Raw genomic sequence first — 24,228 nt, 5'->3', positions numbered from 1 at the left:
ACAGATGTGGTTGGTTATGGTGCTGTTCCCAGAGTGATGGCCTTAGAAATGGAAATTAAAGCTTAAATATAAGGCATGCAACTGCTTGGCTAGTAAAGCACAGTAAAATGATACTCTTTGAGACAATTCAAGAAGCCATGAAGGTCACTCTGCTAGCGTCTTGACACAGGTAAGTACTGAAATTTGGGGGGGGGGCAACAAAAACCCACAAAACCCAAAAAAAACCCCACTTATTCAGTTTACTGTGAGTTTTCCCCATTGCGAAATTGTGTCTTATGCCACTCTTCTGTCACCTGCCAGAAATATAATGTAAAAACAGAGAAAAGTGCTATTTTTTTTTTTTTGAATGAGGAGCTGTTTAGAGAAAAACAATGTTACTTTAGATTGTCTGGAAAATCCCAAATACCCCTCGGTAGCTCTAAGATATGATTCTTGAATATGGCTCCATGTAGAAGATGTCCTGATCTTGTAGCAGACTTAGGAGGGGTGTGAGAAACCCCTGCACTGAGAACCCACAAAGTATTGAACAAGTCTAATAACTTACATTTATTCTAATAGATGTTGAATTGTGCTAATGCTATGCTAAGCAAAACCTTCCTGTGACTTCAATATATTACATACCTGGTCATTAGCTAACTGTAGACAATGCAGCCAATAACTATCTTAATCAGACCACAGGCAGATCATCTAAATGTATTTTATTGCTAGGGCACTGATAACTGGATGGTTTTCACAAAGAAATACCTTAGGGCAGGAGTATCTTGGCTACACAAGGAAATTACTGGAGGCTATCAGGGTTGCAAAGTCTTGCTAAATATCAATGGGATGTGAGTTAGTGGTACAGATACTTGCAAAAATTGTTTATCCAAGTTTTCTTTAAGTTACACTATTTTCCAGTAGACCTTTTGGAGTCTAGCCTAGCCCTTCCACAACTATGCAAGCCATAATTTTTTCCAGTCCGTAGTTCTTCATTTTTGAATCCTGATGTCTGCGATCACCTGGCCGAGCAGCTCAAACTGCTCTTCTGTTAGATTCTATTCCTTATTTTTCTGTCAACATGTGATTATGTTTGTTACCTTACTTCAAATTTTTTTCTCCAGTCATTGACTTTTTCTTGACTTTCTATCTGAATCATGCAGTTCTACTTTGCTATTTCATCTTTCCCAGTCACCCTTCCAGCTGCAGTCTGGAGAAAGAATTGACACAGTGTATATTAAACTTCCCACCCTTCTTGCTGTCCCATTGCCCTGCCCCTGAACCTTCTGAGGATAACAACAGGAAAAAATTGCTTACAAATGTAATCCTTTACTTCCATAGAGTGCTTAAAAAAGGAGGAGAAGACAAAAAAAAGGGGAAGACAAAAAAAAAGGAGAAGACAAAAAAAGGAGGAGAAGACATCTCGCAACAAGGCGGAAAAGCAGAAAAGAGATTTAAGTGAAGAGCTGGAGGCTTTAAAAACTGAACAAGAAGATACCTTGGATACCACTGCAGCACAGCAAGAGCTGCGGTAGGATCATGTGTCTGTATAAGCAGGCACCATTAAAATTCACCTTGAATTTACAAAAGACTAAAATGTTGATTTTTGATAACTATTGATGCTTCCTCTAGGACAAAGCGAGAGCAGGAGGTGGCTGAACTGAAGAAAGCAATTGAAGAGGAAACCAAAAACCATGAAGCACAGATCCAGGAAATCAGGCAGAGGCATGCTACTGCCCTGGAAGAGCTCTCTGAACAACTGGAACAGGCCAAAAGGGTGAGCAGAAAATTAATTACAGAAATACATTTTTCAGCTTCAGGACTTTTATAAGTAACATAAGTGGCGTGGTCACTTCCAGTGATTGTCCTCTGTACATACTTAACTACTGCAGTCGAATCAAATATATCCTGCTGGTTTGAACATATAGCAACTTTTCAGATAGATGCCAAGACTATCTAAAAGTGTTTGTTAGACCTGGAAACAGTGCACCTAGAGATAAATTGATGTAGTACTTTTGTCGGAATTCTCGAGCAGCCTATGTGCTTATTTGGTGAAAAGCAGTTCTCTGCCTAAGCGAACTGCGGAATGGTTGCAAATAAGGTAATTGTCATGTCAACACTCACAAATAACAAACTGTGAGTACGGGTAGCGTAAAAGTTCTTCCAGCCACTCTTCACTTTATGCTTGTACCGTGACCTCCAGTGCTAGATATCTGTGGAGTATCTTGCTGATTTGCAGAGTTATATTGTGTCTCTGGTAACCCCTGCCAGAGCAGAGGAAGCGGCACACCTGGACAACGTGGTTCCTACCAGTGCAGCTTCAGTGTCTTTGTTCAGAAGTAGAATTAATCCAACACTGCCAAAAAAAAAAAAAGTATCTCTAGCTTGTAAAATTTTATTTCTAGTCATTCACAGATATAGGTGTGGACAGTTCATATACTGTAGTAATATTTTTGTGTAGGAATATTTCAGAAGCCTCCTTAGTTTAAAATACTACGTGAGAAATATAGTAGTTAAACCTGATGGAAATTATAGTTTATTCACCTGAAAATCTTACGTGTTTCCTGTGGTCCTTATTCATTAAATATTCTCAATAAGAGCATAAAAAGACAGAAAAATACCCTACAATCTTAAACAAAGGTCCTGTGATAAGATTGTCAGTTCTGGCAATATAGTAAGAATGGCACTTAAACATCCCTTATGGCAATTACTACCTTTTTAAAAAGGTTTTTGACAAATGTCAGCGCAGTGGTGAAAAGTGCTTTATTATGCACCTCCAGGCTGCTATGCCTACGAAAATCAGGGCAGCTGTAGCTGATATCTTTCCTTTTATTTCTGTGAGATGAGCCATGCTGATCTGTTAATGGGCACATTCCTTCCTGCTCAGTGCTACTCCCTTTCACAGCACTGACATCCCAGATCTTACTGAATTCATAGAAATATCTTCTGGTCCTCGCTGTTACCTGTGATATCTGAGAGTGGATTAACTTGCATTACCTTAATTTTTTTGGCTAACATATGCAAAATGTTACACAGCAGGATTTTAAATGCTCCCTACTTACAACTTGCTGAGCAGTTGTTTTATCTTTGAGCTTATAATCCTGATTTGCTGGACTGAATATTTTTAGCAGAAAACTTTATTGATATGTAAAAAAGCGTTGAAGTTCTTCCCTTTTGTTTTTCCTAGTTCAAAGCAAATCTTGAACAAAACAAGCAAGGCCTAGAGTCCGACAACAAGGAGTTGGCCTGTGAAGTGAAGGTACTGCAGCAGGTTGAGGCAGAGTCTGAACATGAGAGGAAGAAGCTCGATGCTCAGGTGCAAGAGCTAACTGCTAGGGTCACAGAAGGAGAAAGACTGAGGGTGGAGCTGGTGGAGAAAGCTAACAAGCTGCAGGTAAGGCTGTATGGAATTCCTAAACTGCTGAACTATACACAAGAAAGTAAAAGCTTTAACCATATACAGAAGTGGCTAGGAGGAATGACTATCAAAGATGCAGCTAGGTCTACAGGAACGGGGACTGTAGTTGATGTGGGAGGCGATCTCAGTCATGTACTCGTGTACTTGAGGGGCTTGAAAGTGGTGACACACCTCAGATAGCTGGAGAGCCATGACATGAATCCTGAACTTTTTTGGACTATGTAAGAATCACAGTGGCTTTGAAGTACATGGCTTCCCATTTTGGAGACCAAATCCTGTAGGAGGCTCTGCTGACAGCTGGCCTACAGGTTTTTGGCTTGGATGTGGAGTTGAGTAGAGTGGGCTGAGCTCATTTGTAGGCTTGAGCAAAAATGTACTGATTGATGATGGCCACACGTTTCCTTTTGTGCTTCAAAAGGAACTTGACAGATAGGGATTGCAAGTAAAGGGCTGTTCCTCTGCGAAATGGAGAAAATAGACAAAATGCAGTCAGAGCTGACTTCTTAGCCACAGCAAAGAGTATTATGAGTAAATCAAGCTAAAGTGCTTGAAAAAGGGAATGGCCCCATTCTTTTTGGGGGAAGCGTTTTGGCAGTCTCTCACTGTATATACAAGTAGCATAGCCTAAAATAGCAAGAATTGGCACCTGGCATTGACCTTTTCTCTTGCAGTGATGCTTTAAACCCAGCTGCCACCCTGATAATCCTTGAATTAATGGCACTGTAAAATACACGGTCCTATAAAATACATGATCCTATAATGAAAAATAGCTTTAAATATGACTGTAGATTTTGGAATGACATGCTCTGCTAAATACCATGGCTAACTCTTATTATGTTCTGTCTTAAGTTCAGGACTGACACGTTTCTAACCAAACTTCAGTATTCTTAGCTTGTTGTACCTGGGATGTGTTGTTGTCTTGCCTTCCACGGAATTTGTGGAGGTTTTGTGTTCCGTGTCAGATGTAGGCTTTGCCATGGATCTGCTGCGCGTTATTACCTTTAGACTGCTTGCTTTGCAGAACGAGTTGGATAATGTCTCAAGTCTCCTGGAGGAAGCAGAGAAGAAAGGCATTAAGTTTGCCAAGGATGCGGCTAGTTTGGAATCTCAGCTTCAGGATACACAGGTGTGTGTGCAGTGAAGCTTGAACTTAACGCTGAAGCTTTGTTCCTCATTGAAATGCTAACTGCATAACAGAAAATACATTTTCATTCATGGTTTGGAAAGCCCCATGGGTAGAAGCTGTATTTCCTATTGAAGTCTAGTGAAATGCGATGTATGATGATTGCTCAGCTACATGTGGAGCCAGTTTTTCATTATCTAAGATTTACTGCTTGATAGACTGTAGCCTTTCAGTTTCTCTTTTTTATTTCTTAGTCTCTGTGGGAGATAAGCATTAAGTCAAAAAAACCTTTCCAAGTAGGATGTTAATGCAAATAAGGTCCTTGGGGTGTGTGAAAGGCACGAGGGACAATACCCTGTCTTTTACTGACTTAGGCTGAAGTTCTTTACTGACTTCAGCTTAAGTTGTTGAAACTGCCAGTGTTTGCTTTTTGGGTTAAATAGTGCAGCTTGATACATGTATTCATCACTTAAATATACTCTTTTTTTTTTCCCCTGTATAAAAATGCTAATGGTGACTATTTGAGTAATGTTCATTACAGTTGGAGAGTTCTGTGAGGAACAGGGTGAGGGAAGAGAGGGCTGGTGGTTACACTTTTCATTAGTCTCGGTTATGACAGAAATTTCCACTGCCAAATTACAGCTGTCTTTAAACTGACCTTTACATTTAAGCAATGCAGTGAATCTTGAAAGCATGCTGTCATTGCAGGATTTGTTGCTATATATTCGTCTCAGGTGGTTTAAAATAGGGACTCTATATGCTTGTTGGAAAAGAAAGATATATTTTGAAGGCAACTGCTGTGCTTGTCCCTTTGAAGATAGAAAAGTATCATCCATTGGCTTCTCTGAACAGACAGTGGCATGGATTCTCTGAGAAATACGCTTCATAAAGGCTTAAGTGTGCCCCAAATGACTGAGCAGTACCTTTTTGAAAACCCAGATTACGGATGGCTTCATAAGCATGTCGTTGTACAAAACTGCTGAGAGAAAAATAATCAAACCTGAACCTCCAAGTAGAGTAATGGAGGGTGGTGGGCCAAGGCCACACTTAACACTCTATGAACCAAACTGAACTTTGAATATGCCTGTTTGTGTAACAGGAGCTGCTTCAGGAAGAAACCCGCCAGAAACTCAACCTGAGCAGTAGGATTAGGCAGCTGGAAGAGGAGAAGAACAACCTGGAAGAGCAGCAGGAAGAGGAAGAGGAGGCCAGAAAGAATCTGGAGAAACAGATGCTTGCCTTACAATCACAGGTAAGCTGTTGTACATGGCAAGACTTCTGTAAGGGCTGCACGTTCCAGGTGAGATGAATTGGTGTCCTAAACCTCTTGGAAAAATGTCATGTAACTTGCATGTATGCTCGACCACACTTTGGAATAAAATTTTCCATGGACTTTCTCAATTGCCATAGTGACCAGTACAACTAACTGCAGTGGACAGGACTTTCCCCTACTTGGACTCCTGTTAGCTCATAATTTTTGTGTTACTCTAGCTAGCAATAACACCTAGTTTTGTGTTTTTGACTTGTTGCCTTTCTTTCCTTTTCATGATGTACCAAGGAACATTATTTTCTTTTATTTAATTTCAGTTGGCTGATGCTAAGAAAAAGGTAGATGATGACTTGGGAACCATTGAAGGCTTGGAGGAAAACAAAAAGAAATTACTGAAGGACGCGGAGTCCTTAAGCCAACGTCTAGAGGAGAAGGCAATGGCTTATGACAAACTGGAAAAGACAAAGAATCGCCTGCAGCAAGAGCTGGATTACGTGGTGGTAGACCTAGATCATCAGCGCCAGATTGTTTATAGCCTGAAGAAAAAGCTGAAGAAGTTTGATCAGGTAGTCTAGTTTCCTGTCATCTTGCTGATTTCTATGATTTTTAAATGGCATCTTGTTTGTGTTGATTGATAAATCTTTTGGGAGCAGCTTGGCCTTTGTTAGGAGTAACTTGTTGCTTCTAATTTCAGTGAGCTAAATGCCATCTTGGAGTCTTGTTAGATCAAGTAATAAGCTCTTTATATACAAAAAAGAAATTCTATTGGAACAAAAACTTCAGACTATTATTGTAATCCCTCAGGATAGACTAAGAAAGAGTGTGAAGACTGAACGATGGAAATAATAGGAAAATTATTTCATCTTTATTAGTAGCTTGCTTTCCTCACCTCATTCCAGAGTAGCTGTAGCTGTTTTCTTACTAGCCTTTGGATCAAGACTGAGAGACTAGACAGCTTCTGAATGCCAGTTAAACTTAGAGCATTAACCACTTCAGTGACTAAAACACCTCTGAGGCAGGAAGGACCTGATTATAGAACTGATGAGATGGATTAATTATTTCTTATATTCAGGTGCTGGCAGAAGAAAAGAACATTTCTGCCAGATATGCAGAGGAAAGAGATCGTGCTGAAGCAGAGGCAAGGGAGAAGGAAACCAAAGCACTGTCTCTGGCTCGGGCTTTGGAAGAAGCCCTGGAAGCTAAGGAAGAGTTTGAAAGACAGAACAAACAGTTGCAGGCAGATATGGAAGACTTAATGAGCTCGAAAGATGATGTGGGCAAAAATGTAAGTAACTTTCCAGACCCTATTTTGTTATGAACTGCACAGGGAACAACACAGGAAAATTCCCTGGTTGGAGAAGTGTTTTTGACACAAATATGGAACGTTTTGAGGCTGATTTGTAACCCAGAATTCTGGAGGAATTAATGCTCAGAACAAGAGGGTGGTCTCTATTAAGATGAGGCCTGTTCAAAAGATGTGAAGACTTGGAGAGCAACAGTTGCTGGCCAAATGCCTAATGGCACTTGTGCTGGATTTAAGAGCTTGTCTTACTACTACTACTTTTTCTCTGTGAATATTGCACAGCTCATCTCTCCATTCATCTGCACGGATGTTTGTTTGGTTCTCTAATCTGTATCTTAGAGATGCTGCTCTCCCTGTTCTGATTGTCCAGTTTGGAGCATCACAAAGTGTGGTGTACTGAGTTCATATAATGTCTACTTTTGCTGTTAACTGCTGATTTTGAGAGGGTCTGATTAATGTTTGTGGCTTAGGTCCATGAACTGGAGAAATCAAAAAGAACTTTAGAGCTACAGGTTGAAGAGATGACGACTGAGCTTGAGGAACTGGAAGATGAACTGCAGGCCACAGAAGATGCTAAACTTCGTTTGGAGGTGAACATGCAAGCTATGAAAGCCCAGTTTGAGAGAGATCTGCAAGCCAGAGATGAACAGAATGAAGAGAAAAAGAGGATTCTGGTTAAACAAGTATGTATCTTACTGTGCTTCATAGTGGGAAGGGCGTGATGATCTTTGACAAAGCTCTATGGCTTTGAGAACTTGCTACCAGGAAAATAAAACTCTATGCTTAAAGATCCCATCCTATAGAAGTCCCAAGCATGGATCTTTACCAACAAGACAATAGGTCTTGTTGTGGATTAGCCACTGTTCATGTTAGTCTGCCAGTGATGGTCCTCCAATTCAACTGTACCTTGCCTCAAAAGCACTCAACATGCAAGTAGATTTGGCTGTTGCTGCATGGGTGTCCTTCAAGCCCGTCCTGTTTGGTGTACAGCAACAAATCCATGGATGCCGACATAGACTGAAAGACTGTAATTAAGTGAACAGTTTCTTAAATGAAAAACGTAGCAAAGATTCCAGATTTGCCAGACTTGAGTCTCTTCAGATCTGTTTTATGATACTAGAGTTCTAAAGAAATGCCTTTAAAATTTCATGCTTGTAGGAGAAGATAGATCTAAATTAACATTTCTAAAGCTTTAAGGAAAAAGCACCGAATATTTCAAGATTTATCACAAGAAAACAAAAACTTACTGAGAATCACCTGTATAGAGATCTCCTAGAAATAAATAAAAGCATTGACCTGGAAGGCTTTTGATGTTCCCTGCAATGCTGAATTGCTATTGTTTTGCACTGGACAAAAGCTCCTGACCTGGCATGAGGAGGGAGGCTTGATTCAAAAGAAACATATTCCTTCATGTTGGTAACCTGTGGCACTTCTGGCTCACTTTTATTGTTGTATGAGTTCATCTTAGTTCTTGTTAGTTGTTTTCTTAGATACTTTGCTTCTCTGTTTTCTTTTGAAAAAAAGAAAAGTTGTTGGTGTATACATTCTAGTAGCACATCTGTTTCAAAGAGAATTATTTCTTTTTTTTTTCTTGAGAATGTGTGGTGATTCTATGTCGTATTTTCCTCTTAGTGGTTCGATCAGAATTAGCAACATCTGCCCCCAAGTCATACCTAAATGTAGACAGATGTACTGGGCCAGAAGCTGATCATGAAGTAGCTGAACAGATGAAATGGAAATGCTTCAGATGCTGAGCTCTTTTCTTTATTTTCCTTTTGTCAGTTCAGAGATCTCTGCTTCCAGTTTGTGGATTTTTTTGCCGTCTGCAGTGTCTTCCCATGTAGCTGAGTTCTGTAGGCTCTTCGAATCAAGTAATGCTAATTCTGATCTGCAAAGGCCTTTTGGATTCATCAGCCATTTTGTTAGGATTTTGTGTTTGCTCTGTTCCTGGAGCTTGAGCCTGTTAAATCCCTTGATTTCACAGGTGCGAGAGCTGGAGGCAGAACTGGAAGATGAGTGCAAACAGAGGGCTCTTGCTGTGGCAGCCAAGAAGGAAATGGAGATGGATACGAAAGACCTGGAAGGTCAGATAGAAGCTGCAAACAAGGCTCAAGGTGAAGCAATCAAACAGCTACGTAAGCTCCAGGTAGGCACAGCAAATCAGCTGAGCTGCTTTCCCTCCTGCTGACAGTGTGTCAAGGGTGCTGCTTTTCGTTACATGCATTTGTAGTGTGAAGGCAAGAAGGAGTATCAGACTCAGCTATGCTGGCACACGTCACAGTATCTGGCCTGAACTTATCAGCCGCTCAAAACTCCTCTCATCCTTTTGTTGCTAAGGAGTTAAGATTGTCCCCCACGTACTTCTATTCAATAGTCATCATTTTCAACGCTTTGCATAAGGATTTACTGAGGATTGCTTTTGAGGCTGAATCTTTAAAATTTATGGTTGTTTGTATCTTTGAATTTACTGATTTCAGCTCAGCTCTTGCTGATTGCTACTTCCTCTAGTTGAGGAAGCCAAAAATGCTCCAGAGAAACAGGAGGAGTAAATTTTAGTTGCTTTGAAAAAGCTCCAAGATGCCTATTCTTTTTAGATTGGCAAGAAGAATCCACTACTTGTGTCAAGGATTTATTTCCCATTCCCAGAGAAATACTCCATCTTTAGTAGAGGTCAGTTTTCCCAAGGCTTTCAGTGCCGTGGCCCAAAGCTGCAGGAGTATGAGGCCATGGCAAGACCATGTAAAGCATAGAGCAAACTGCATTGCCTTTCTGCCCTGTCCACTCTATTCCTTGGCAATCCTACTTCAACTGAATGAGGGCAATTTTGGAACTTGGTCCAGGCGCTGGATGAGAAGGGAATGGAGATTAAAGCAAGAAATGCTGGTACCTAGCAGTAGCGGCTTCTCTATTCCCAGAGGCTGAGTCAGTTACAGAGTTCATACCTGATCTCTGTACACTTTCATGCAAGCACCTGAAATAAGTGGTCTCATGACTAGTGGTATTGCGAAGATGCAGGTACAACTTAAATGCAGTTTCTCTAGCTTTATTCTTTTAGCATCTGAAGTCAAACTTGTGTGAATTAAGATATCAGTCTGTGTTAAGTGTCTTACGGGAAGGAAAGTATGTGCTTCTACGTTATATGTGCAAAATGGTGAATTGTGGTACTTCTACACTGAGAAGTTTCTTACCTTGAGTACTTGTAATAGGTTTTATCAGTCAATTTAAGTAAATAGGTTTGTTTTTTTCCAAGACAATTGCAAGAGCATTACCTATCTACTACAAAGGTATCTCTACTACCTCTACTAGAGGTTTTTTCCTACAAGAAATATACTAATAAATGAAGTGAAGTCTTCTAATGGGATATTTCTGATGAGGAGTGAGTGATGGAAAGATGAGAAAATGAAGGTTTTAGACTGAAAGAGGGTAGCTTTAAATTGGATATAAGAAAGAAATTCTTCACTCTGAGGGTGATGAGGCACTGGCCCAGGTTGCCCAGAGAAGCTGTGGCTGCCCCCTCCCTGGCAGTGTTCAAGGCCAGGTTGGATGGGGCTTTGAGCAGCCTGGAAGGTGTCTCTGCCCGTGGCAGAGGGATAGAACTCTGATCTTTAAAGGTCCTGTCCAACCCAAACCATTCTATAATTCTATGAAAATAAGAACTGAAAATAAATATATTTAAGTGGAATGAAGCCACTTTAGGAGGAAGGTCTTGCCTCCTAAGGGCAAAAAAGCTTCAGAGCTACTAATAAATCTTGTGGTTGTCCTGCTGTATCATGGCTTATTCTTTCCTCTGCTCTCCAACTGCAGGCTCAAATGAAAGACTACCAGCTGGAGCTAGAAGAAGCCCTTGCATCCAGAGATGAGATCTTTGCACAGTCCAAAGAAAGTGAAAAGAAGCTCAAATGTCTTGAAGCAGAAATACTCCAGCTCCAAGAGATGAGATTGAAATCCAAGAAATCTGTTTTTCTTTCTAGAGAAAAGGGGAAGGCCAGAGGGTGTTTGTGTTTTTTTAAAAAAAGAAAAAGTAAAAAGCCATCCAGTGAGTTGAACAGAAAAGTGGGAGCCTGGAGATGTTTCTCTTCCTCACTGCCCCAGGTCATTAGTGAGCTTCTTATAGCTTTGTAGGAATCCTTCTAGTAGTCTGGACTTCCTTTCCCTGCCTGGGTAGCAGGGAAGCCTTACTACTGCTTAAACAGATTTCAAGCCTCACTAAAATTTACAAGGTGGTTTGAGAGTCTCTGGAAGCTGTGGTGCACACTGTCAGTACTAAAACTGGTCATTGGAAGTACATAAAAACCTAACAATCTCTCCAGTACCTCAGTGCACCATGTAAGTCTGTGGAGGTTTATCTCTCTGCTATCTGAGGTCCTCATCCCTTTCTTTTACGGGCATCTGTTCCCTCATTGTTGGCAATTCATGTAAGAGCTCCAAGTCGTGCTACATATCACTGTCACTTATCCCCGATTATCTCCGTTGTCTGCCACAAGGTTAAACGTTTGAGGTTTGAAGGCAACAGAATTGCCTTGTGTGAGAGACGACCTCTTTTTACCCTGTTAGCTGCAAAGGTTGAAGCAATCACTCAGCTTACACTGCACTTAATGTTTGAGACTTTTACCTACAACTTACTAGAGCTTCTCCATGTCATTTTTTCACAGACTTCAAACTTGTCTGTCTTGCACTTGCAGTGCATTAGATTGTGTCCTTCTTGGTGAATGTCTGGGTGTTTCTACCACTCAATACAATTTCACAATACAAGATTCAGTACTGTTATACTTTTGTGCTAAAAATTCATTTTCTATACTTTGCTTTCAGTCATGCTACGTACTCTGTAGGAACCTAAAAAATTTGCTTAATTTAGTGCCCACGTTATACTTAATGAATTAGAGCATGTGACAGAACGGTTTTCTCCTCCTGCTTAGGGCTTGAATGTTACTGGCCTTTTCAGGGGACGGGGAGAAGTAAATTCATAGTAGTCATGTGGCAGTTACAGGAGGGCAAGATCAAGGTGATGCGTCCTGCTAGCTTTTACAGCTGTTGATTCTGTTTATCCATGAAAAGACCTCGGCGATATCACACTTCACAGCATCTCCCAGAAGTTATTAGAAGGCATAATTGTTGCAGAAGTTTTGAGATTCCTAATGCTGTAATGAATATTTCCTAAACCTTCACAGGAGTTTGCTGCGTCTGAAAGAGCTCGTCGTCATGCTGAGCAAGAAAGGGATGAGTTGGCTGATGAGATTGCAAACAGTGCTTCGGGAAAGTGAGTCATCAAATGTATTAATTGTGCATCTGAAGAACTTCAGGCACCAGCAGCTGCAGTTCTTGGTAGCCTGCTTGCAATTTCTGTTTTGACCTGTTGTCCCGATAAAAATTGCTTCTTGTTACGAACAGAATTGCTTACACAGTAGCTTCTCGTTACAGTTTGGAATGTCTAAAGTATCAAAAGCAAAATAGCCGGTTGCTTTGTATCAGATCTGCGCGTGTCTTGACCCAAATACTTCTTTTCTAGGTCAGCGCTGCTGGATGAGAAGCGCCGGCTGGAAGCTCGGATTGCACAATTGGAGGAAGAGCTCGAGGAAGAGCAGAGCAACATGGAGCTTCTCAATGAGCGGTTCCTAAAGACCACGTTGCAGGTGAGTCCGTTGGTGGCAATGCTGTAGGGGCAATCTATGTTTCAGTGTGCAGATAAGTGGAGGATCTCAATAGCACCAAATGATCTTCTATCGTTCTCCTCTGAAAGATTGACACGCTGAATTCTGAGCTAGCTGGGGAGCGGAGTGCTGCCCAGAAGAGTGAAAACGCGCAGCAGCAGCTAGAAAGGCAGAACAAAGAGCTGAAAGCCAAGTTGCGGGAACTGGAGGGATCTGTGAAGTCGAAGTTCAAGGCAACAATTTCTACTCTAGAAGCCAAGATTGTGCAGCTAGAAGAACAGCTTGAGCAGGAAGCCAAGTAAGGAGAAAAAGAAAAAAAAGAAATCTGTTTGCTTGTGTTTGCCATGTCTGAAACCTCTGTGCCTTAGGTTTTTGTAGGGCTGAGATATGAGCTTCCGGCAAAGGCATTGGGGTTTCTGATCAGGAAACCTACTGTTTGGGGGACACATTTTGACAAGAGAGCTGCAAAGTAACTGGGGTTGAAACTTTCAGAAACGATTTGCTCCGTAACTAAAGCTGCTGAATTAACTCTGGACATTAACCAGGTGAATATGTTGACTGGTAGTCCCAGGATGCACAAGGTGATGCAGAAGTTTCTTGAGACAAGATGAAACATCGCCTTGAGACACCTGGTCTCTTTGGTTAGAGGAAGCCAGTTGAAGAGCTTAGGTGTGACAGCTTTAGTTGGTTGAGATGAATCCTGTACTCTGCAGAAGTCTTTCTGCAGTGAGCTCTTCCTGTCTATCCTTGTCATCTTGGTCCTCCAAATATATGTATTTGTTTTAAGCTAGTTCCTCCCAGAATCTGAAGGTCTTATAACAATCTTTGTTCTTTCTGTGCTTTTGGCTCTATGGGAGGAACATGTTACTGGTTAGCAATAACTCTGTAAGAAGCACCTTGATATCCCTCTTTTGAGCCTGCATACCATACTGGTATTGCTCCAGTGCAAAGGCTTCATGTTTTCAAAGCTGCATCCCAGCCAACCACCAGCACGCTAAAACTGTTGCTGCTGTTGATGGTGGCAGGCGTGTTAGGAGAACTCAAGTATCAGTTACACCATGAGGCGAGAGCCTTTCAGAAGGAACAGATTTTGTCTTCCTGGCCTTCAAGTACTGGGACAAATGACGGCTTTTGATTATTCTAGGGAAAGAGCAGCTGCTAACAAACTGGTCCATCGTACGGAGAAGAAATTGAAGGAAGTCTTCATGCAGGTGGAGGATGAGCGTCGACACGCAGACCAGTACAAGGAGCCGGTAGGTGGAAGGGCTTAGCTTTTGAGGCCTATTTCTCAGAAAAGGTAAATAAAACCATACTTTAAGTAGAAAGGGCTTGCTAAGAAGTATGTTAATGAAAAGATGTTGGGGAATCTATCTTGATGACTAAACCACTAGAGTAGTTCCCAGTGGTCAAAACCTCCCCGTGATAGCTCTGATGTGATGGTCCGTTACGCATCCTGGTCTCCCAGACCCAGGAGCTCTGCAGTGTTTCCAGGAGCCCGGGCTGGAGTCTGCAGTGAGGCTGTGTTGGTTCATCTCCAGCTGGAGTGGTTGGGTGGACAGGACGTTGGCTAACTCCTGGTCGTGGCGTTGCAGCTGTCTAGTTTGATCCTGAGTCCCTGGGTTTATATTTCAGATGGAAAAGGCAAATGCCAGAATGAAGCAGCTCAAACGCCAGCTGGAGGAGGATGAAGAGGAAGCCACACTTGCAAATGCTTCCCGATGTAAACTTCAGCGTGAGCTGGACGATGCCACAGAGGCTAACGAGGGCCTGAGCCGGGAGGTCAGCACCCTGAAGAACAGGCTAAGGTAGGTGGTGCCAGTGGCGGTGGGCAGGGTTTGTCTGAGCCCTCGTGTGCCCACAGACTCTCCGCAGTGCATCCTTGGGGAGTATCCAGCTGTGGCGCTGCTGGTGTTAGGGATGTTCAGCTCAGGAAATGTGGGCTGGATGAGTGCTCGGTGCGGTGGATTGAGAACTGGCTGAATGGCAGAGCTCAGAGGGCTGTCATCAGCGGCGCCGAGTCTGGTTGGAGGCCGGTAACTAGTGGTGTGCCTCAGGGGTCAGTACTGGGCCCAGTCTTGTTTAACTTCATCAGTGACCTGGATGAAGAGACGGAGTGTACCCTCAGCAAGTTTGCTGATGACACCAAACTGGGAGGAGTGGTAGATACACCAGCAGGCTGTACTGCCATTCAGCGAGACCTGGACAGACTGGAGAGTTGGGCAGAAAGGAACCTGATGAGGTTCAGCAAGGGCAAGTGCAGGGTCCTGCACCTGGGGAGGAACAACCCCAGGCACAAGTACAGGCTGGGGCGGACCTGCTGGAGAGCAGCTCACAGAGAGGGACCTGGGTGTTCTGGCGGACGACAGGTTGACCATGAGCCAGCAGCGTGCCCTGGCTGCCAAGAAGGCCAATGGGATCCTGGGGTGCATCAAGAGGAGTGTGGGCAGCAGGTCGAGGGAGGTTCTCCTTCCCCTCTACACTGCCCTAGTGAGGCCTCATCTGGAGTGCTGTGTCCAGTGCTGGGCTCCCCAGTTCAAGAAAGATGAGGAGCTACTGGAGAGAGTCCAGCGGAGGGCTATGAGGATGGTGAGGGGACTGGAGCATCTCTCCTACGAGGAGAGGCTGAGGGAGCTGGGCTTGTTCAGCCTGAAGAAGAGAAGGCTGAGAGGGGACCTTAGAAATGCTGATAATTATCTGCAGAGTGAGTGTCAGGAGGACGGGGCCAGACTCTTTCCAGTGGTGCCCAGCGACAGGACAAGGGGCAATGGGCACAAACTGAAGCTGAGGAAGATCCAGCTGAACACGAGGAAGAACTTCTTCCCTCTGAGGGTGACGGAGCCCTGGCCCAGGCTGCCCAGGGAGGCTGTGGATTCTCCTTCTCTGGAGATATTCCAGCCCCACCTGGACGCGGTGCTGTGCACCCTGCTCTGGGTGACCCTGCTTGGGCAGGGGGTTGGGCTGGGTGACCCACAGAGGTCCCTTCCAACCCCCACCATTCTGTGGTTATGTGATTTTTCCAGTGGCTGGCACCAATCCCTTTTTTTCCCATACCCACTCCAGTGGGAATGTCTCAGCATTTTCCTTGAGAGCAGCTCTTGGAGATCAAGGTCTCTACCGAGTACAGATGGGAGACAGCAGTGGTGAGGTTGCTGCAGAACAAAACCATCTCGGGGGTGGAGAGAGGCTTACAGGAGCGGCAGGAGGGCTGCAGCGCAGCGCTACACAAACGAGTAGTTGGTATTATTTTAGAGACCCTGCTCTGTTTAGGACTTGGTCTGTGCTTGGTGCTTGTACAGAGGCAACATTTTAGGTTGCTTGGGACTTGCAAAATTAAGATGATGGTACACGGTAAGTAGGAATACCAGAATACTGGAATGTTTGCGCACAGCCTGTCTTCTCCTTGGTCAGAGAAGGGGTTTCAAGACCCTGTGTGTGAAATTTGCCCCGTGGCTGGGGGCAAACTGTTCCTCCATGGTTCAGTGCGGAGGTCTTCCCGGAGCAGCCACCAGCATGGGGCCGTGGGCTGTGGGCGAGCCACGACCCTTCGTGTATTGTCTGGTTGCTGTTTGCAGGAAGGGGGGGCCCCATCACCTTCTCCTCGAGTCGATCCGGGAGATGCAAGCTGCACTTCGAAGGGGCCTCGCTGGAGCTCTCGGACGACGATGCGGAGAGCAAAGGCAGCGACGTGAACGAAGCGCAGCCGGCGCCCGCCGAGTAGAGCCCCATCACACCGCTTGCATGCAGAGACCTTTGACACAACAGTCGGCAGGAGGAGGAGGACTTTCCTGACCACCCAACTGCCTTGTGGCCATCAATCTGCCTTACGAGACATCGGCATGCTACAAGGTTACTTATCCTAGGTCAACTATGTCTTAAGGCTCTCCAGCCTCACCATACTGTACCCTGCTTCAGATATAGTTACAACTGCTTTTTTTCTGTAGTAAATAAAATGGAGTTGTCTCTGTTCAGTGCATCTATTTTCCAGATACTCATTGTATAGCCATTTTATAAAGCATCATGTGAAGGATGGAACTTTTTTTTTTATCAACACGGAAACTTCATTCCCAGAGGGTAGGTGGTTGGGGCAGACCCGTCGTCATGACTATGCATGCTTTGTTGTACAGACAGCATCCTTCCGTTTCTCCTGTGCTCAGGCGGCCCGTGGCTGTATCAAGTCTGGTGGATCATTGAAGACCAAACTGCACCTGTATTTTTTTTTTCTTTTCTCCTAATTGTTGTGATCAGCACACAGTCAGCGAGCGAACTGTGAAAAGGCCTTGGGAAGTGTTAGAGGGAGATGTAGGGATGAACGAGTAGTGTCCATTTTTAACCTGCAATACCCTTTTGAAGTGTTCTCAGCACCTGCTTCATCAGTTAGCGTTCCTGCAGTACAGGCAAACTGAAACAGCGTCGCCGTTCCTCATCTGTACAGTACTTCTGCGTTTGTAGAGACCCGCTATCACCACGCCCGACAGATCTGTGTATATATTAAGGCTACTATAATGTGAACACCAGTGGAAAATAAACAGACAACGCAGGCGAAATTAATTTATTAATTTAGGGCCGAGTTAGCCTTCAAGCCGCAGAGCCGAGCGGCTGCACGGTGCATGGAGGCCGAGGCGGTGCGGCGGCTCCGGCGGGAGCGGCTCCGGGGCCGCGCGGGGCGGGTGCGGAGCCGGCGGTGACAGGGGTTCAGTGACGGATGTTGCCTGCCTAGGAGTTGACATGCCAGTGGATGTGAATCCTTTTTGTTGTTGCTGTGGTGTTTTTTTTTTTTTTAATTTTGAACAGTATTACAGCGAGTAGTTAGCATTCTTTTTGTTTAAATAGCTGAAAATCTGACATTACAGAAAGTGCCTTAGACACTACAGTACTAAGACAATGTTACATATATAATTTGCCTATATAACAATGATTTAATGTATTAATTTTGACTGTGCTTCATATCACGTACCTCTCTAGTCCAAGTGGTATTATTGATATTAGTGACAATGAATCAGTGTTAACTAGGAACCTTCCTCCACCACATAATCAAAAACCGTGGATTTCCTTTTTTGGTTAAAAGCTTTAACATCTGTCACAAAGGTTTTGTTGTGTGTGTTTGGATACTTTTAATCAAACTGGCTGTTGACCACCAGGCATCTGACTGCAAATATCTTGTTTTCTTGTATACCCATATTTCTAGACAATGATTTTTGTAAGACAATAAATTTATTCATTATAGATGTGGCCGCCTGCTCTGTTTACTTACAGGAAGAGCTATCTCCTGAGGCTGGCCTAGACCTTAATAAACAAGAATATGACTGGAAGCTGCATTTACCCTTCTTCCTCTTTTGTTTGCTCAGGGTTTTTTTTCTCTTTTGACCTAAACACAGTGTAAATGGCCTGGTCAGGGCTGAGCCTTTGTGTTGCCATTAGAGTCCAAAGTCCCCTCCTGCTGACCTGCAGGGCTGGGACCCAGGCAGAGGCCCCATGGCTGCCTTCAGCGGGGTCTGGGCTTTCTGCTGGGCGGTGGAATCTCCTGTTTCGGAGGTCCCAGTGTGCAGTACCTGCTCCCCTGGCCCAAGGCAGTGATGGCGTTGGGTAAGGCCAAGGCTGTCACTGGTGCCCTGGGGCTGGTCCCTGCACAGAGAAGGTGGACGAGCGTGGGGAGCTGATAGGAGCAGGGAGATGGTGGGCTTAAAACTGGAGTGAGAGGAGAGGGGGGGGGGAGAGCAGGAAGCCCCTGCCTGGGCTCTACAGTCCAGGGCTGCTGTCAGTGGTCCCTCTGGTGCCAGCAAGCCTGGGCTGAGGGAGCCTCCAGCACCGAAGGACTGCTGGGGACCAGAGCTGATCCCAGGCACCCACTCCTGGAACCCAGTTCAGTCAGGGGTACCGTTACCTCAGGTGTCTCCTTCAAGGCAGTGGCTGCTGCTCCTCCTGCTGTGAGGACCATACTGGGGAGGGGGCAGGGGATGCTGAAGGGCTTTTCCCTGCCTCTCTCATGGCTTCCATACCTCAGGGCAGGGGTTGGGCCACTACCAGGCACAAACACAGGCTGGGCAGAGAATGGGAGCGAGAGCGGCCCTGAGGAGAAAGGCTTGGGGTGCTGCTGGGTGAGAAGCTGGACACGACCCAGCCGTGTGTGCTCACAGGGCAAGGGGGGGATTCTGCCTCTCTGCCCCACGCTGGTGAGACCCCCCGGGGTACGGGGCTTTGGAATGTGAGGGCCCGGCTGATGAGGATGCGGGTGAAGCTCCAACCAGGAGGTTGCCCAGGATGAGTCGGTCAGCCCCACGCATTACGGCTGCCTCAGCTAAGAAAAAAAAGGAGGGTAACTGTCACAGGCGATTCCCTGCGGAGGGGAACAGAGGGCCCGATCTGCTGACAGGACCCATCCCAAGGGAAGTCTGCTGCCTCCCTGGGGCCCGGGTCAGGGATGTTGCTTGGAAACTCCCTGGTCTGGTGTGGTCCTCTGACTGTTACCCCCTCTTGGTAATGCAGGTTGGCGGGGACAAGATCGCGGAGAGAAGTCCCAAGGCCATCAAAGGGGACTTCAGGGCACTGGTCGAGGGATCGGGGGCACAGGTGGTGTTTTCCTCCATCCCATCAGTGGCAGGGAACAGCACTGAAAGGGGAGGAAAGCTCACCTGGTTAACAGGTGGCTCAGGGACTGGTGCCTTCGGTTGAATTTTGGCTTCTTTGATCATGGGGAGGTGCACACAGCACCGGGCCTGCTGGGGACAGACGGAGTACAGCTGTCTCAAAGGGGAAAAAGGATTCACTGAGAGGGCTTTAAACAAGGTTCCAAGGGGGATCACATCACTAGGGATGAGCCCAGGTGTGTCATGGCAGGGTCAGGGGGAGATCGACAGCCCAGCTCAAGTGCATCTACACTAATGCACGTAGCATGGGCAATAAACAGGAGGAGCTGGAAGCCATTGTACAGCAGGACAGCTAGGTCGTCATCACAGAAATGTGGTGGGAGAGCTCGCATGACTGGCATGCTGTCATGGATGGCTACAGACCCTGCTTCGGCGGGGTGGGGGGGGGTTGGACCAGATGACCCACAGAGGTCCCTTCCAACCCCCACCACTCTGTGATTCCGTGGGAGCCCTGCATCCAGCTCTGGAGCCCTCGGCACAGGACAGACCTGGAGCTGGTGGAGCGGGGCCAGAGGAGGCCCCAGCAATGATCTGAGGGCTGGAACCCCTCTGCTGGGAGGAAAGGCTGGGACAGCTGGGGCTGCTTAGCCTGGGGAAGGGAAGGCTCCGGGGACACCTAAGAGCAGCCTGAAGGGACCTGCGAGAGAACTGGAGAGGGTCTTGTGACAAGGGCATGGAGTGATAGGCCAAGGAGTGATGGCTTCAAGCTGCAAGAAGGGAGGGTTTGATTGAACGTGAGAAAGAAATTCTCCACTCTGTGGGTTGTGAGGCCCTGGCCCAGGCTGCCCAGAGAAGCTGTGGCTGCCTCCTCCCTGGCAGGGTTCAAGGCCAGGTTGGAGGGGGCTTGGAGCACCCCAGGCTGGTGGAAGGGATCCCTGCCCATGACATGGGGGGCTGGACCTGGATGACCTGTAAGGCCCCTTCCAACCCAGACCATCCTATGGTTCCATGAACATGCAGAAGGCCCAGGCTCTGTGCAAGAACAGCATCCTCTTACTGGGGATTTTTTAAGGGGAGGGTGTTCCTGCTCCCCCGAGGAGGGAGCTGGTCCCAGGGTGGGGGGAGCTGTGTGGCCTCCCCCTGCATGGCACTGGGGCTCTGGCGGGAGCTGGAGGCCTCCGTCGCTTTGCAGGCTCTTCCCAAAAATCAGATCTTGAGGTCCAAGACAGTCGGTGCCATAGAGGGAAGGCGCTTGCTCAGCCGCCGCTCCCCTCTCTGCGCAGAGGGAAGGGGGAGGTAACACTGCAAGGGAAAGGCAGCAAGCGCTTCTCAGCGGCGCACAGCAGCATCGCTACGTGACAAAACCACGGCCACTGCCACCGCTTCTGCAAAATCCACTGATTTCACATTAAAAGACCTTTATTTTTGGAAGATGGCGGTAATTTGGGTTTGGTTTTTTTTTTGAAAACCCCTTCACGATCTGTGTCACCACGGTGGTATGGTACACTGTCCTACTGCAACATGCCATATAGATTTCGAATAAATAAAGCTACAAAGCCCAAGTTATGTACAAAGATCTTCGGCAAAGATAATTATGTTTACAAACCTATGTACAATAAAACAAATGTAAACAGTCAAATGCAGCAGAGGATGCACAGGAAAGGACGACCATACAAACCCTGACGGCGAGGGGGGGGCTTCCCGCCTCCCCTCTGCTGGGGCCGAAGTTTTTTTTCTCAGCACTTGTAAATAAACCAGCTTGGAGCTGCAGAGCCAAGTGAACGTGACGGCCCCGAGCGGGAATGAAGATTTCTAAACCCACAGATCAAACCCCGGCTGGGTTTGCTGGTTCTTTGTATAAAATCCACCGACTCCGAGGCACACGGACAGAGAACTCGCACAAACACGTTGCTCGAAAGACCCACGAGGTACACGCAGTCGCCCAACACTGTCGCAGAAGCGCGCAGGTGACGCTGTGAGATCCAGTCCTATATTACACGGATCGGAACAGGGGTGGGGTGGTGGCAGGGTCCCAGGAGGGGGCTTTGTGGATTTGTGGCTTCCTAACGCTCCGGCGGAGTTCCCAGTGTGGCGGTGCGTGGATGCTTGCCTGACGAAGGCACCGGGAGCACGCTCCAGCCGCTTGCTGCGTTGCTGCACGGGTGGGGGAGCGCCGAGGGGCCGCTTCAGCACGGCTCAGCCACGCCAGCACCCAGCAAGGCATGCGATGTTCTGACTGACGAGTGCTGGGCACGGGACAGTCACCCCCGTGCCCCCAGCCCCTCCATCCCTCCCCCCCGTAGGGCTGCGCAGCTCAGCCTCCCATGCCCACTCCAACCCACAGCCACGCGCTGGCCCCGCAGTGATTTATTAAGCTGCGGTAACTGAGTCATGGACCTGATTCCTGTCCAAAGAGCCGCGGCGCAGCCTCAGCCAGGGGTCTGAGGTCTGAGCCTTACCGGGAGGGCAGCAGCTGCCCGTCCTGAGCAGCAGGATGCTGGAGCAGGCAGGGAGAAACACTGCCAAACCTAAGTTAGAGAAGAGATACGGTGAGGGGCTGAGGACCGCTGGGCCGAGCAAGACTCCTGCAGCCCGTGAAACAGAGCACTGCGGGTGGCAGCTTGAGCAGCACGGGGTGTGGGGCCAAGGCAGAGAACGTCCGCTACAGCGACAGGAGAAAACAAACTGTATTAATGTGACATGGAGGGCCATGAGCTCAGGGTCTCCTCGGGCAGCAGGGCGCAGGTCGTGTTCCAGCGGGGCAGGAATGGGCAGCAATCGGGAGCAGTTCTGCTCATGGTGGGCTGAGAAAAGCATCCGCAAGTCCAAACACGACCTCCTGCGGGCTCATACGCTCAGGGGGAGCATGCCAGGCGCCGAGGACGGTCGAGAGGCTCCCAGTCCGGGGGGACCTTGAGCAAAGCCGTTTACTGCCCTGAGGAGCAAGAAGAGACAGGCCGGTAAGTGATGAGCCCCAGGAGATGGCACCGCTCACCCCTCCCGGCCCCAGCAGCTGGAGAACAGACCCCTCTCCTCCCCTCTCACCTCACCCTGGCTGTACGATGGCTGCAAGGCCACTGTGACCACAACAGGGCTCCCATGGCTGCGCCCACCCGCAGCCAGGGACAGGCGCAGGTGGGTGCTCACCCCGCTGCCTGGAGGTGGTGGGTGCTGCCTGATGACCACCCCAGGAGGACAAGCAGCTCCTGCGCAGACCCCAGGCCCCCACGCCGGGCTCTGGGCAGCTGAGGGGCCGGGCACAGCAGCGCTGCAGGCTCGCTCCCCACGGCCAGCTCCCCTCCCCTCTTCACGGGTGCTGGTGGGCTGCGAGAGGAGAACACGGGTCTGACAGCTTTTCCATCTCTACTCCGTTCTGGCTTTGGCAGATCTTCTGTGATCAGGCTCAACACACAGCGTCTGCCCAGGATCACCATCTGCTGATCATCACCACCACCACAGCCTTGACAACCAGAAGCGATGGCATCCCCATATCAGGACAGCACGTCCACCCCCACTGTTGTCCCAGAACCAGCACCCTGCCCTCACAGTCGGGTTTGTAATAACAAAGGCGAGGGAGAACTCCCCCAGCCATGCAAGGTCCCTACCTCGACATCTGCTGGCTCCCAAGTGCTGCCTCTGCAGCCCTTCACCAGCTTCGCCCGAACCACCGGCACCCCAGAAGATGCCATTGAGATCCCTCCTGGCAGAGCTACGTTTGGGAGAGGGAACACCTGAGGAGACAGCCTCTGCTGCCCAGAGCTGCGGTGAGTAGAAGCAAGAAGGAAGAGAAGCCGAGGGCTCTCCTGACGAGCTCGAAGCCAAGCCAGGAACCGGCAGTTCCGGGGTCCCAGGCTGCGTCCACTCCGCGGAGCACATCCCGCTCGCTGCCGTCACTGCCCACGGGACCGAGATGCCACCAGCCCACGCGCGGTGGCTCACTACTGCATCCCCGGGCAGAGCAGTGCAGTTTCCGCACTCCCGTTCCTGTGCTGCGCACATTCACCTGTGACCTTGCAGCTCCTGCGTCAGGGATGAAAAAACCCCGCCAGCAACCTCAGAGGCTGCTGCCGTTGCACTGGGCAGTCACAAGCTCCTTCCATGAAGAGCTAAAATCACGACAGTCGCTAGCAAGAACAGATTCCCATGGTAACGCAGCTCGCTGCCGCAGGGAGTCAGGCTGTTTCCTTTCCCCATAGAATCTCAGAATGGTGGGGGTTGGAAGGGACCTCTGTGGGTCACCCAGCCCAACCCCCTGCCCAAGCAGGGTCACCCAGAGCAGGCTGCAGAGCACCGCGTCCAGGCGGGACTGGAATATCTCCAGAGAAGGAGACTCCACAGCCTCCCTGGGCAGCCTGGGCCAGGGCTCCGTCACCCTCAGAGGGAAGAAGTTCTTCCTCGTGTTCAGCTGGAACTTCCTCAGCTTCGGTTTGTGCCCATTGCCCCTTGTCCTGTCGCTGGGCACCACTGGAAAGAGTCTGGCCCCGTCCTCCTGACACCCACCCTGCAGATATTTATCAGCATTTCTAAGGTCCCCTCTCAGCATTCTCTTCTTCAGGCTGAACAAGCCCAGCTCCCTCAGCCTTTCCTCGTAGGAGAGATGCTCCAGTCCCCTCACCATCCTCATAGCCCTGCGCTGGACTCTCTCCAGTAGCTCTTCATCTTTCTTAAACTGGGGTGCCCAGCACTGGACACAGTACTCCAGATGGGGCCTCACCAGGGCAGAGTAGAGGGGAAGGAGAACTTCCCTCACCCTGCTGCCCACACTCCTTTTGATGCACCCCAGGATCCCATTGGCCTTCTTGGCACCCAGGGCACACTGCTGGCTCATGGTCACCCTGTCATCCACCAGGACACCCAGGTCCCTCTCTGCAGAGCTGCTCTCCAGCAGGTCCGCCCCAGCCTGTAC

At 47.7% G+C, this 24,228-nt stretch overlaps 1 protein-coding gene across 1 annotated transcript in view; it reads left to right on the top strand.

Annotated features, from left to right (window-relative positions):
- LOC142364174 (myosin heavy chain, embryonic smooth muscle isoform-like) overlaps positions 1-17,466 on the top strand; it is a 61,024-nt gene extending 43,558 nt beyond the window's left edge. The window contains exons 5-20 of the mRNA XM_075443296.1: positions 1,318-1,507; positions 1,609-1,753; positions 3,164-3,370; positions 4,416-4,520; positions 5,617-5,769; positions 6,105-6,353; positions 6,860-7,072; positions 7,561-7,773; positions 9,075-9,236; positions 10,895-11,047; positions 12,259-12,347; positions 12,597-12,720; positions 12,828-13,036; positions 13,883-13,991; positions 14,371-14,543; positions 16,315-17,466. Of these exons, the coding sequence (XP_075299411.1) occupies positions 1,318-1,507; positions 1,609-1,753; positions 3,164-3,370; positions 4,416-4,520; positions 5,617-5,769; positions 6,105-6,353; positions 6,860-7,072; positions 7,561-7,773; positions 9,075-9,236; positions 10,895-11,047; positions 12,259-12,347; positions 12,597-12,720; positions 12,828-13,036; positions 13,883-13,991; positions 14,371-14,543; positions 16,315-16,456 (2,636 nt within the window). The 3' untranslated portion in view covers positions 16,457-17,466. The remainder of the gene's footprint in view (positions 1-1,317; positions 1,508-1,608; positions 1,754-3,163; positions 3,371-4,415; positions 4,521-5,616; positions 5,770-6,104; positions 6,354-6,859; positions 7,073-7,560; positions 7,774-9,074; positions 9,237-10,894; positions 11,048-12,258; positions 12,348-12,596; positions 12,721-12,827; positions 13,037-13,882; positions 13,992-14,370; positions 14,544-16,314) is intronic.
- Positions 17,467-24,228: the final 6,762 nt, after the last annotated feature.

Source organism: Opisthocomus hoazin, chromosome 25 (assembly GCF_030867145.1).
Source record: "Opisthocomus hoazin isolate bOpiHoa1 chromosome 25, bOpiHoa1.hap1, whole genome shotgun sequence".
Taxonomy (NCBI): Eukaryota; Metazoa; Chordata; class Aves; order Opisthocomiformes; family Opisthocomidae; genus Opisthocomus; species Opisthocomus hoazin.
Note: the sequence above shows the minus strand (reverse complement) of the source record. Positions and strands in the feature narration are given on the sequence as shown.